This window comes from Pinus tabuliformis, chromosome 3_2 (genome assembly GCF_031772625.1).
Source record: "Pinus tabuliformis cultivar Carrire ecotype Pingquan chromosome 3_2, CPIR1, whole genome shotgun sequence".
Taxonomy (NCBI): domain Eukaryota; kingdom Viridiplantae; phylum Streptophyta; class Pinopsida; order Pinales; family Pinaceae; genus Pinus; species Pinus tabuliformis.
In genome coordinates, this window is record NC_142302.1 from 1,138,555,146 (window position 1) to 1,138,567,260 (window position 12,115).

General features: G+C 36.1%; 2 protein-coding genes across 2 annotated transcripts; both read right to left on the minus strand.

Moving 5' to 3' along the window:
• Positions 1-1,339: 1,339 nt before the first annotated feature.
• On the minus strand, positions 1,340-2,585 carry LOC149184728 (uncharacterized). The gene is made up of 3 exons (XM_089417679.1): positions 2,108-2,585; positions 1,906-1,998; positions 1,340-1,733 (listed from the first exon to the last, which is right to left on the minus strand). The coding sequence occupies exons 1-3, from the start codon at positions 2,234-2,236 to the stop codon at positions 1,536-1,538; spliced, it is 420 nt and encodes a 139-aa protein (XP_089273805.1). The 5' UTR covers positions 2,237-2,585; the 3' UTR covers positions 1,340-1,535.
• A 137-nt stretch (positions 2,586-2,722) lies between these two features.
• Positions 2,723-10,817, minus strand: LOC149184729 (ran-binding protein 1 homolog c-like). Its single transcript, XM_089417680.1, has 3 exons — positions 10,410-10,817; positions 9,135-9,286; positions 2,723-8,974 (listed from the first exon to the last, which is right to left on the minus strand). Exons 1-3 carry the CDS (start codon positions 10,583-10,585, stop codon positions 8,919-8,921), a joined length of 384 nt encoding a protein of 127 aa, XP_089273806.1. The 5' UTR covers positions 10,586-10,817; the 3' UTR covers positions 2,723-8,918.
• Between the last annotated feature and the right edge of the window lie 1,298 nt (positions 10,818-12,115).

Consider the following 12,115-nt stretch of genomic DNA (forward strand, 5'->3'; position numbering starts at 1 on the left):
CTATTTTTGCACCAGCTTTGGTGCCTATCTTTGCACCATGTGTTGAATTTGATTTAGCACCAAATTTTGCATCCATTTTTGTGCCCATTTTTGCATCTTTTTTTGGAACATTTTTACATCCACATTTACGTTTGATTTGTCTCCATTTTTCCCATCTCATTTTGCACCATATTTTGTGTCATTTGTTTCATCCAATTTTGCATAATTTTTAACACCATCTCTTGCATCTAATGTTACATCATTTTGAGCATCCAAATTTGCATTTATATTTGCATCTTATGTTGAGTCATGTGTTGTGTCCACCTTTGCATCTTATTTTGTGTCTAATGGTACATTCAATTTAGAGTCATTTTTTACGTCTACTTTTGTATTTGTTTTTGCACCAAGTTTTGCACCCAATTTTAAGCTATTTTATGCCCCTTTTTGCACCATTTTTTGTGTCTACTTGTGTCCAATGTTGCACCATTATTTACACCGACTTTTTCATCCAATTTTGCATTTTTTTGGTGTCTAGTTTTACATCGTTTTCCCCATCCAAATTTGCATCTTTTTTTGCCTCATTTTGTGTCCACATTTGCATATAATTTTGTGTCTGAGTTCGAGCCTAAATTTGCATGTGATTAGGAATCATTTTTTACATCCAATATGGCATCCTTGGTTTCAGCTTTTTTCAGCCCCATTTTGCATCTTGTTTTATGTCTTTTCTTACATCTTTTTTTTTTCCTTTTTTGCACCCAAGTTTGCATCCCAAATTTACACCATTATTTGCATCATCATTTGGCATATTAATTTGTAACGTTTTTTGCTTCTTTTTAACGCTCAACTTTGCATCTTATTTTACATCTAGTTGTTGTCTTTTTTTGCATCTAATTTGGTGCCCATTTATGTGTCCTTGTTTTTGCCCAATTTGATATCCTTTTGTATGCCATGTTTTCTTCCCTTCTTTGTGTCAACTATTGCACAATTTTTCACTTCTAATTTAAAACACTTTGTCTGTCAATTGTTTGCATTTTGTATTAATTCCTAGTTTAACATCCAATTTTACTTTCAATTTTGCATCCATGGTTACATCCGCATTTGACTTCTTATATAGAGTATATTTTTCTTTACATATATGACCCCCTTTATAGATTCATAGTGAAATATATGATAGTTTCTAAATATCATTAAAGCAGATATCACAATTCAAAATCATTTGTAAAGAAATTTAAGAGAAATTGACAACATCCATCCAAAAAAATAACAATGTGTCATTAACAATTTTCAAAACATGTATAAAATAGCAACATAATACTAATAAAATCAGTATTATTTTTAATCAAAACAAGTAAAATTCAAATATGATTAACAAATCAAAATATTTCATGAATATCGTTATTCTACGATAAATTAACAACATACATAAATCAAACTCATCGTATGATTACAAAATCAAAATGTCTCATTGATATAGGGTAAATTCACAACACCCATCTAAACATAACAATGTCATTCTACACAATAATTTCTTCATAAAAAACAATGCATGTGCATGCCTAGCTACCACCACCAAGATCATCCTCATGATCATCTTGACCATCCTCATTACTCTGATCCACATCATCACCAACACCGCAACTATCATCATCATCTCCTCCTTCACCACCATCATCCTCATCCTCATCCTCATCATCTCCTGATATATGTTGAACATAATTTGGATCATCGTCTTGGCAATCATTACCTATAGCATTCTGACAAAAAAAATCAATATTACATGTTAGTATTAATTACATAACACAACGCATGTTTTTGTTATACAATGTTAACCATAAAATGAGGTAAGATATAATATCTAATAGTACTAAAAAATAAAATGAAAATATGGTTTAAAAGTATATTGAAAATCCAACTAAGATTACATACCATAGAGTCCATCCAAACAACAAATTCAACCCATCTCTTTTGCTGCAGCACCTCCTTTTCCAAATGATTTGGAGGTCTTCCATATTTTAGTTCCTATCAATCAGTAAATAGGGAGAAATTAGGTAACAATGACTTTCTTAAAATTTATTAAAAATTTATTACAAAATTTATTAAAAAAATATCACATGTTTAATATACTTACAAAGGTTGTTATCAGTGCTTTTAAACCTTTCTGGCCACTACAATGAGTGACTTTTGTCTTGGTTAACCTCGCCTTGGATGCCTTGTCCTTAAACATAAACCAATTCAATTTATTTTCACACAAATACATGTCTAAGATACTTATAAGTATTAATACATTCTAAATAATGTTTAATGAAAAATTCAATACTTGAATGCTCTCATTGCCGGCTTTTCTTTGTGCATCCAACTTCTCATATGATTTTACAAGTTCTTTCCATACTTTAAAAGGTATGTCAATAGGTCTTTGTTTCAGTCTTTGATCTTGAGGTATTTTTTTAATTTTTCTTGTTTGGTTAAAAATTTTGGTTAAAAAAAACCGAACAAGTAATTCACATCAATGGCATGGGGACTCTATGGATATGTGTAAAAAAATGGCTATAAAGAAAACATCCAAAAAACATATGAGCTCTCCCTTTGATGGTCACTTGGGGCATATGGCTGGAAAGGAACAACTCCATTTTCGAAAATCAAGGACAATCCTTTCTCAAAGTCCTTCCTAATATTTGCTCCAAATGTCTTAAAATGAAAAACAAATTTCAAACGTCATCCTTAAACATCTCCCTTAAATATAATGTTGGACCATAAATTCTTCACTTTTATTGTTATCGGCTCTGGAATGATTTTTCTATATGCAATTATATAATGAAATATGTGTGCACTAATGAAAAAACATTGAGTTTCATTTTTCATAATCACAAACAATGAAAAAAGAATCACACGTAGCTAGCATCATTTTGTAAATTTTATATTTATTAAAAATCTTTAACATGTTTTCCTCCCATATCTCATAAAAAGGTGTGAAATTTTTTATATACTCTCCAATAAGCACTACAACAAAACCAGCGATTTGGAGGTTTTACACTAAGTTTTTCAACATCGAGCTTACTAGGGCTTGCACCACCGGGGTTATTAGTAAGAATCTCATGAGGTTTGCATAGCCATGATTATTAGAATCAAAATAGTAGGATTTGCACTAAAAAACAGTTCATAGAGCTTTCCTGCTGGGGAGAAAATCACAAGTTCAACTTCTGCAGTGCAGAGCACCGAGAGCTCGTAGGCTTTCTTCAGCAATCCACCTACGTTTGGAAAATGTAGCCTGCCTACTGGTGATGTTCTCAATCCTCTTCCTCTGCATCTTTCCCCTCACTATTCTTGTATGTCCTCTTTCTTTTTTCCCTCCAAACAAACCCTCTCAAATTGAGAAAGCAGAACAACTCACTCAATGAGAATCCGAATCCAATTATCGCTTCTAACAATAACCCAATACGATACCAGAAGTGATTACACAAAACCTCATTGACTCTTCATTTGTTTGGAAAAGAGCCAAGCATATACTTCTGACGAGGGTTTCTTTCTCAAGTCTAGCTCGCAGGACGTCGCTTAGTCAATTGCGAGAAAAGTTTTCCACCTGCCTGTCACATACGGTTTGTCACACTATATATTAAAATAAGGTTGATCATACTAACAATAAGGTTGTATAGTTTTAAAGGAGGGCTCTACTGACTGCATTTGGTTGGTTTATAGAAAAGATTACTGGAATGTGTAATGTGAATGCTCTGCTAACTGTTTTTTAAGCATTTGGAAGTAATAAAACCCCCTAGGATAATTAATGTAAGACCTGTTAATTAATGTGTAAAGATGGCTATTGTCCTTGGGCTACCTTAGCTGTTCGTGTTTAGTGATCTGTGGTATTATGACTCCTCAAGTCACTATTAAACCATGAGAACCATGCCCAGGCAGACTAGTGTGACATTGTGGATGAGAACCAAAACTAGACTCCTATAACCTCCTTTTTCATCCTTTAAATTGCAGAATTAACTGACTGTTCTAGTAATCGTTCTTGAGCACCTGAAGATGTGCACCCTAAATAATAAGAATAATACCCTATAACATATGAATAGTCCATCCTGTGCATGTAGGATATGCACATGAGGTCCAATAAAATCACTAACCAGAATACCAGGTGTTATTAAAGCCTCTACAGGGTAATTGCAATAGTTCTTCATTTCTTATTACAAGAGTTTCCAATAGATAGGTTTTGAAACAGCTAAATTAGTTCCATAGACATTGGTTACATAAAATTACAATTTACAATGCTCGAGGAGAAGTCTTAACTTACCCATAATCTCCCTACATATACTTGTACAAAATTTGTATTGATCCCACCATATCAGAAGGCCATATACTCTGCCCATTGTTTTCTTCTATCTTTTGTGTTTTTTCAAATATACCATTTCAATTGCTTCACTTGACAACTTTGTTTATTAGACAAACACAATGTCAGGCTTGTCAAATATTAGCTTCTTTTTATAGAGCTCTACCCTTATTTTTTGGCTTACCTCTTCTAGTATCCGAGGTTACGATCTTCATGACATTGTAAAAGAGAAAAAAACATTTTATTGACTTCTGGTGTTGGAATTGTAGCATCATGCTTTGTTCCCTAAAGCCTTCACAACCTTTTTAGATGTTTGGGGCCTTTCGAGTCCTAACAAGGATTTTTCCGACTGCTTCCAAGTTCCGTCTGCACAATCCTTGATAGACTTATTTGTTTTTTAGTTATCTGGGTGCACGATAATCCCATTCACATGGTTTTTCATGCTTCTGCTAAATTGTCATCCACAAGTGATGTTTTCCACCAAGAAAAGCATGTGTTATTTTGGGCTTGATGATTAGGCATGGAATAAGGGGCACCGGTTCAGCCTCTCTTCTCGATGCATATTCTGGTAAGAAAATGGGACAAATTTTCTTGTGAATGAAAATTGCAATCCCTGTAGTCTTGAAAATGCAAACCTTGACTATAATGGGGCCTCTAGCTGGAAATAGGGCAATATGTGTTCTCCTTATGCAACATCGACATATCAGTGATTTTTAGTTTGCCCGATTCTCAGGTGGGTGATATGAATTCCTTGTATATGGTTGTTGACAATCAAGTGACCCTTGCATGTTTACCCCCCATGATGTGCATTCAGTTGTAACCTAGCTTGGAGATTAAGCTAATCCAGATCCACATGTTTTTAGCATACATTTGCTAAAGAACCTTTCAACTTGTAGATAATTCACTATATCTCATCCACATGTAGTCAACTTACTGAAGATTAATTAACTTGCACATTCTCTTGTTGAAGAGAATTTGTGCTCGTCCATGCATGAGCTAGATTGGAAATATTCTGGAAAGCTCCTAGTAGTCTCTGTCCATGCATTCTGATTTTTGTCTCATGAAGGTGTCAGATCTGCGTTAGCTATCCAAGACTTCGGTACATCCTTTGACTTTGTTAAATTCAAACTTCATCTTATAATTTTTAATACTATGTATTGGGAAGTGTTCTCTCTCTGATCTGATTTGTGCAAAACTAAGAAACAGCTATGAGAAATTACTAATTAGCCTAAGGTCACAGCTAATTACTCCTCTGTTTGGACTGTCATTTCTCCTGTCAGGAGGGTGTCCCTCGTGTTCATGCACTTTCAGCACTTGGAAGCATATGCTTGGTCAATATGAGTGATCAGCACAGAAAGTAGTTTTCATTGATATATGTGTAAGCATGCAAGGACACAAGAAACTTATAAGATCAAATAATATGCAAAATCCCAGTCCACGACCACCAAATATGAAAGAAGAAAAGATGGTTGTGCACTTTTAAGTGATAAAAAATCTTCAAAGTACAGGCACTTAGGTCATTCACACTACTGCAACATACAACATTGTTCAACCATCGAATTTGGAGAGCTGTAAAGAAACTGCATGGTCAAACTCCATCACTGTATTAGTCAAAATATTGTTTGCATCATGGAGATAAAATATGAGAATGATTGCAATAGTATGCACTGCACAGAGATGTAGGCAGCAATGAGAGAAAGGAAGGATGGAAGAGAACGTTGACTGCTCACTGAGAAAACTCTAGAAAATAATGCCATTCAGTGTTCTCTTATAGCTCCCCAAATTCCCAAAGGTGGGTGGCCTATTCATGCAAAATCTAACTGTTGTTGAGTGGTTGAAGTGAGGAAAATGCTGCAAAATTGCCCGATAACAACCATAAATATGGCTTCCACTAAACAAAAACTCATGCAATCAGCTAGAATTCCATTACTAACTAATTTGTCTCAACAAATAAGAATTCCAAATCAGCTTTCTTGTTCAATAATAAAGTTCCATCTCACATGTAAAGTTGCAAACTAATCAACGGGGTCAACTTTGTCAAAAATACAAAATAAACATTTCCCAAACTTCAAGTTCTCCAAATTTAACAAAGAGGAATTTTAAAATCACCCAAATTAAGTTAGGCAGCTCCTTTTCACCTCCTTTCTAAAAATGGTGCCAAGCCGCCCACTGAAAATAGAACTGGAGTCATGAAAAAACACTTTTAGCTAACTAACAGATGTACCGAAGGAAGGGCACCTAGGGTATTCCTGATAGGATTTCTTTATACCTCATAGGCAAACAACCATTGTCCCTTCTATAGATGAGCAGAATAAGTGCTTGGTTCTCTACACTAAATAAAGACAAAGTATAGTACTTATTGCTGACAAAATAGGATTTAAATCGCGGTTCAATTGCTTGACATTCAGCTGGTCACAGAATTGTAGAGTGCATAATCATAAGTGATGTTGCGAGCCTCATTTCTCAAAGTCTAAGGGTCTTGCGAGCCATAATCACAGCCATGTATGGCATATCTTGTGATTATGGCATTTTATGAGGTCAATTCTTGTGAAGACATTTCAGTTTATAATAAATTTTGAACCTCAACTGAGTTTTGGCAAGACCTGGATGAGCTAGGACATCAACAACACAGCTGATATGAATGACATAATCTAGCCTCAAGAGGGAGCCTCTTTTGTTTCATCACTCTAACAATCTATGAAGTGGTGGAAAGCATAACAACTTCCCCTTGAATATGACACCTAAACTGAGTACAAATCCTAAATGATGCAGCCCTTGGTGCATGTCTCTCAAAGTATCGATATTTCAAATGTTGAAAGCTCTTGTGCCCATTTGATATGCATTCGATTGCAGTTCCCCTAAAGAAAGAATCTTATAAAGGCGAGGCCATGGCCAATATGTTAGCCATATCCATTGGAGTTGCCATTGCTTGACAACTTTAGTGTGATCAGTCCCACCATGATTCACATGGGCTTCTACTCAACACTGGCTGTTGCTATTGTAAGAGTCTTCAAGCTCGTTGAACCCATAGTATTGATAAGTGTATTCTTTGGGTCTCTGGTTTTCAAATTATGCCTATGTTTTCCTCTCGGTATCATTATTGCAAATGTTGAAAGCTCTAATTCGCATTGCTGTGTATTTGATTCTGGTTTCCCTGAAGAAAGAAGCTTATAAAGGTGAGCCCGAGGCCAATATGTTGGCCATATCCATTGGAGTTACTATTTCAGCTTATGGGGAGGCCAAGATGAATGCATGGGAGGTGATTCTCCAGTTAAGTGCAGTTGCATGTGAGACTACCCAATTTGTTCTCATACAAATTCCACGAATATCAAAAGGGATTAAGTTGAATCCCATCACATCTTTGTTGCTCCTTGTTGCCTTGTTTTTCTCAGCACCCCCTGGGCCTTAGTAGAATACCCATTTCCGATAATCAGGGTCTCTTCCTTTGATTTGGATTACATGACATTTCTGCTTGTGCCTTGGCTCTTAATCTTGCAGTGTTTCTTCTGATAGGAAAGACTTCAGCCTTGACTATGAATGTTGCTGGTCTTGTCAAGGACTGGCTGCTCATAACATAATCTTTGTCTGTAATAAATGAAAAGGTTACAGTCATAAACTTGAGTGGGTGTGGACTGGCTTTTCTGGCTGTCTGTTACTATAATCATTTGAAACTTCAAGCTCTCAAGTCCAATGAAAACCAACCAAAGTACCTCAGCAGTGCAGCTGATGCCAATGATGAAGGAGAAGGTTTGATAATGATGAGTGGGAGATTCTCAATCAGAGATTCAGAACCAGTAGAGAAAAATCAAACTCAAGCTTCAGGATTAGGTATTTAGATCATTAATATTGTCTTGTGCTAGAGATTACTATTCTTGGATTGGCTCCTCTATGCCCAGATCTATTTGCAGGGAACAGGCCAGTCATTCACAGTGAAGAAGATAATGACAAGATTAGTGTATAATGATGGACAGGATGGTGCCATGGTGCCAACCTAAATCTCAAGTAAGGAGACATCTGTTCATCAATTTGTCAAGAAGCATGGCCTACAATTCAATTGCTCTAAGCCTATCACTTCTTCCACCTGTCAAATAAATTGTTTCCTGTTTGTTTAGTTGACTATGGTTCTAATAAATATACTAATGTTTGATGTAAAAAGACAAAACAAAACAAAAAATTTGGAAATTTGTGACCCCATTTTCTAACTACAAATTGAAATCGGATTACCATAGTGACCACCTCTTCTTATTGGAATCAAAAAGGGGGTGGGTTATGCACAATCCTCCGTATCATTTGCTATTACCAGAGATAATTAAAGCCTCCCTAAATTCAAGTCTTAACTATGCTGATAGGGTGTTTGGGGAGGGGGATCCCTTACCAACCCACTATAATCTGCACAAAAGAATCCTAAGAACATATGCAAAATCAACCCTTCAATGAAATGATCCAAGAATATAGGTACTCAAACATTGATTTTATCAAAGAAAAATACAAGACAGAAAGAAAAGATCATAACAAGGATTAGAAGAGTCTAAGAACAGTGCTCACTGTCTACAGAGCCAAGACGAATGCAGAAGAGTTCTTCCTTCAGTTCCCCATCTGAGAAATCAGTTGCATGTCAGACCCAAGTTTGATCACTACCTGCGTGCTCCTGAAGTGACATTGGGGAATGAACTGCAAGGCAAAAAAAAAAAAAAAAAACATAATCCAGATAATAAGGATCAACACAAATTCTCGGCACAGAAAGCCTCTTAAAACTTGGACGTAAGATAAGCTATTACAATTTCAGGGGGGAAATTACACAAAAAAAAAACAAACAAACAAATTTACATACTTAAATGGTTTGCACATAATTTCAATGTCTTGGATTGCCTCATGACCATCTGAACCTTTGTAGTATCCTTGTGCTTAAGAAACTTTACTGTTCCTACACCACGATCCTTCCATTGATTCCCATCCTTGTCAAACCTGTACAGCTTCGCCTTCCTGCAGGGTCAAACATATAAAAAAGAATGGGAATATTAATAAACAATGAAACTGCCTTAGGATCATTTTAAGAGCCCATGGCATCCATTAGAAGTAACATCCGCAATATCCCACCATATCAAATGCATTCAAAGATAAATTACCAACGACCTATTAAAAACACAGGAGATATTCCTTAACATTACCGAAAAGGATCCCACAAAAAAGCTCAATAATAACATCAAACATGTAAGAATACAAATCATCAACTATTTAATAACAAAAGAATGCTCATCCCATACATCCCCATAAAGTACAGAAATGATCAACAGCATGTTCAAAACATCATAGAAAGTCAACGAAAACAGTTGACAGAAGACCAAAATAGACATATGCCTGAATCATACCACCTCACAACATAAAAAGACAAATCACCCTAATGCCAATAACCAAAAGACAGATTATCAAATAGGCCCAATTCAGTATTCAATGGCTAATCCAAAAACCAAAAAATACGAAACCCCGTATGCTTAACAATAACAAATGACCATCACACCCCCCACTAAACCAGAATAACAGAGTAACCATCATAGATTCTTCAAAGACATTGAAAAAAGGATGGCCTATAGTTCAACAAAATATAAAAAGACTCGTCAAAATACAAAACCCCCAATGATAACAAATAAACCATCAAATGCATCCCCGAAAAAATCTTCATCGGCAGCCTATCAACATAGGAAAACAATTATTACAGACCATAATGAGATCAAAAAATGTTGATCAAAATATCAATGGGACATCAAAACAACAAGAAACTCACAAAATACACAGAAAATAAAAACCCTAATTACCCGATAAAACAAACCATAGCCCGCTAAATGCATCTACCATAGAGTTTCTTCAGCACCCCATTGAAATGACAAATCCGATCATCATCAACAGGCGAACAAAACATCGAGAACCCGATAAAAACAGATCTTACTAAAAAGGAGAAAAATTAGAAGTAAATAACTGCCCAAATGCATCTTCCTTATAGTCAAGGTCCCATTTATGTGCACAGGAAAAGGGCCACCGAAGAGGCCATGAAAACAACTTTCAACTGAGAAAACAAAATCATGAAATAGCCATGGATTAAGAAATTTACATGTCAAGAAGGACATACTCCTCTTCTTCGCCCGTGGTGACAGTAACCTCCTCAAGCTTAACAATGGGTGCAACCTGAGCTCCAGTGTCCTCTTCCTTTCCGGCATCATCCTCGTTCTCTCTCGAATCGTCATCTACTGCCCATGTAAGAACAGGATCCTCCTGAGTTCCAGCCATCCCAATACCAGATAGTGCACAGAGGGAGGGCTCGAATGAAATCGATGGATCCAAAATATGCCAGAAACTCGCCCAATATCAGACACGAATGCGAAACCCCGAGGATTTTGGACAAAGGATTTAACTGTGCAAAAATGCTTCGAAGGCAAAGGGCAATGAGGTCGACGGAGAGAAAACACTCTATATAAGGGTTTTTGAGGTCGATGGAGAGAAAACACTCTATATAAGGGTTTTGAAGAGGGAAGGCCGGTAGTTGTTAAAGATTGAGAGTAAAAGTAGCATCGTTAAAGATAATATAATAAATTATTACAGGGATGGTTGGGGGGTTTCAAAGGGAGAGAAGGCCATGGAATAACCCCTAAATCATCTCCAACATGAGAGGCCTACTTCATTCATGTTGTCATGTTGGGACCAGAGGTTGTTGTGCGTTTTTTGTTTTCGCAATTTTGAACTCTTTCCTCGGTGATATATTATTGTGTTTATTGTAATAATAATGGGATGGGGTTGAGGGGTTTGTAAATGAGATAAATATGGAAAAGTAATTAGAAATATTGGTTTTAAATTATTATAATAAGTATTATTGTGGTTGATCCATGATAAGTTGTAGGGTAGTTGGTTTGTATGGGGTTTAGTTGTTACGAGGTCTTAAGTTCAAATGTCATGGGGAGGGGTTGAGAATGGAAGTCATTTTGGGGGCATCAAAACTATTCTAAGGGGCATCTTCCACTGAGCTTTACACAATCCTCGATGTTGAGGATGAAAATAATATGAATATGTCAATCTCACTCTACAGCCTAGTATGGTTACAGCCATGTTTGTCCATCATTCCAAGGGGCATCTTCCACTGAGCTTTACACAATCCTCAATGTTAAGGCTGAAAATAATATGAATATCTAACTCACTAATCTGTAGACAGAATTCTATTGAAAGCCAGCTAGCCTTTGAAAGGTCACTCTGTTGATCATTGGACCGAGTAGATAAAAGCTTTCATTAGTCTATTTCTGTTATAGATTAAATATGGCCAATCTGTTGCGATCATTCTCATCCATAGACAGAAAAGTCATTACTGAAGTCTCGTCACGGTCGACTGAGTCCGAGTCTGTTGAAAACGAAAATCATGAATTAGTTGAAGACCCTGAACATTGGACTCCTCCTGCTCTAAATTCTACTGATATCTATAAGCTACCTATGACTTTCCTGTTCAAGAAGAAAAACTTTCTGAAAGAGGTAGAAATCACTATTAAGATATCTGGACCTTCTGTGCAAATCCTTGCTTTGAATTTATTCTCTGATGATGAAATTAAGAAATTTCGGCAGTATGTAAAAGATGGAAAGTATTTCTATCTTCATTTTGGGGGGATAAGGATTGGATTAGCTCCACTGTTTCGTCATGGAATTAATACTCCCTGTATTGCTGAACTGTTTGATACCCGTCATCAAAATTATGAACATGCTAGGATTGGTACTATTCAAGGAAACCTTGCTACTGGTTGTCAATATGGAACCATTTATCCTGACTATGCTATTAGT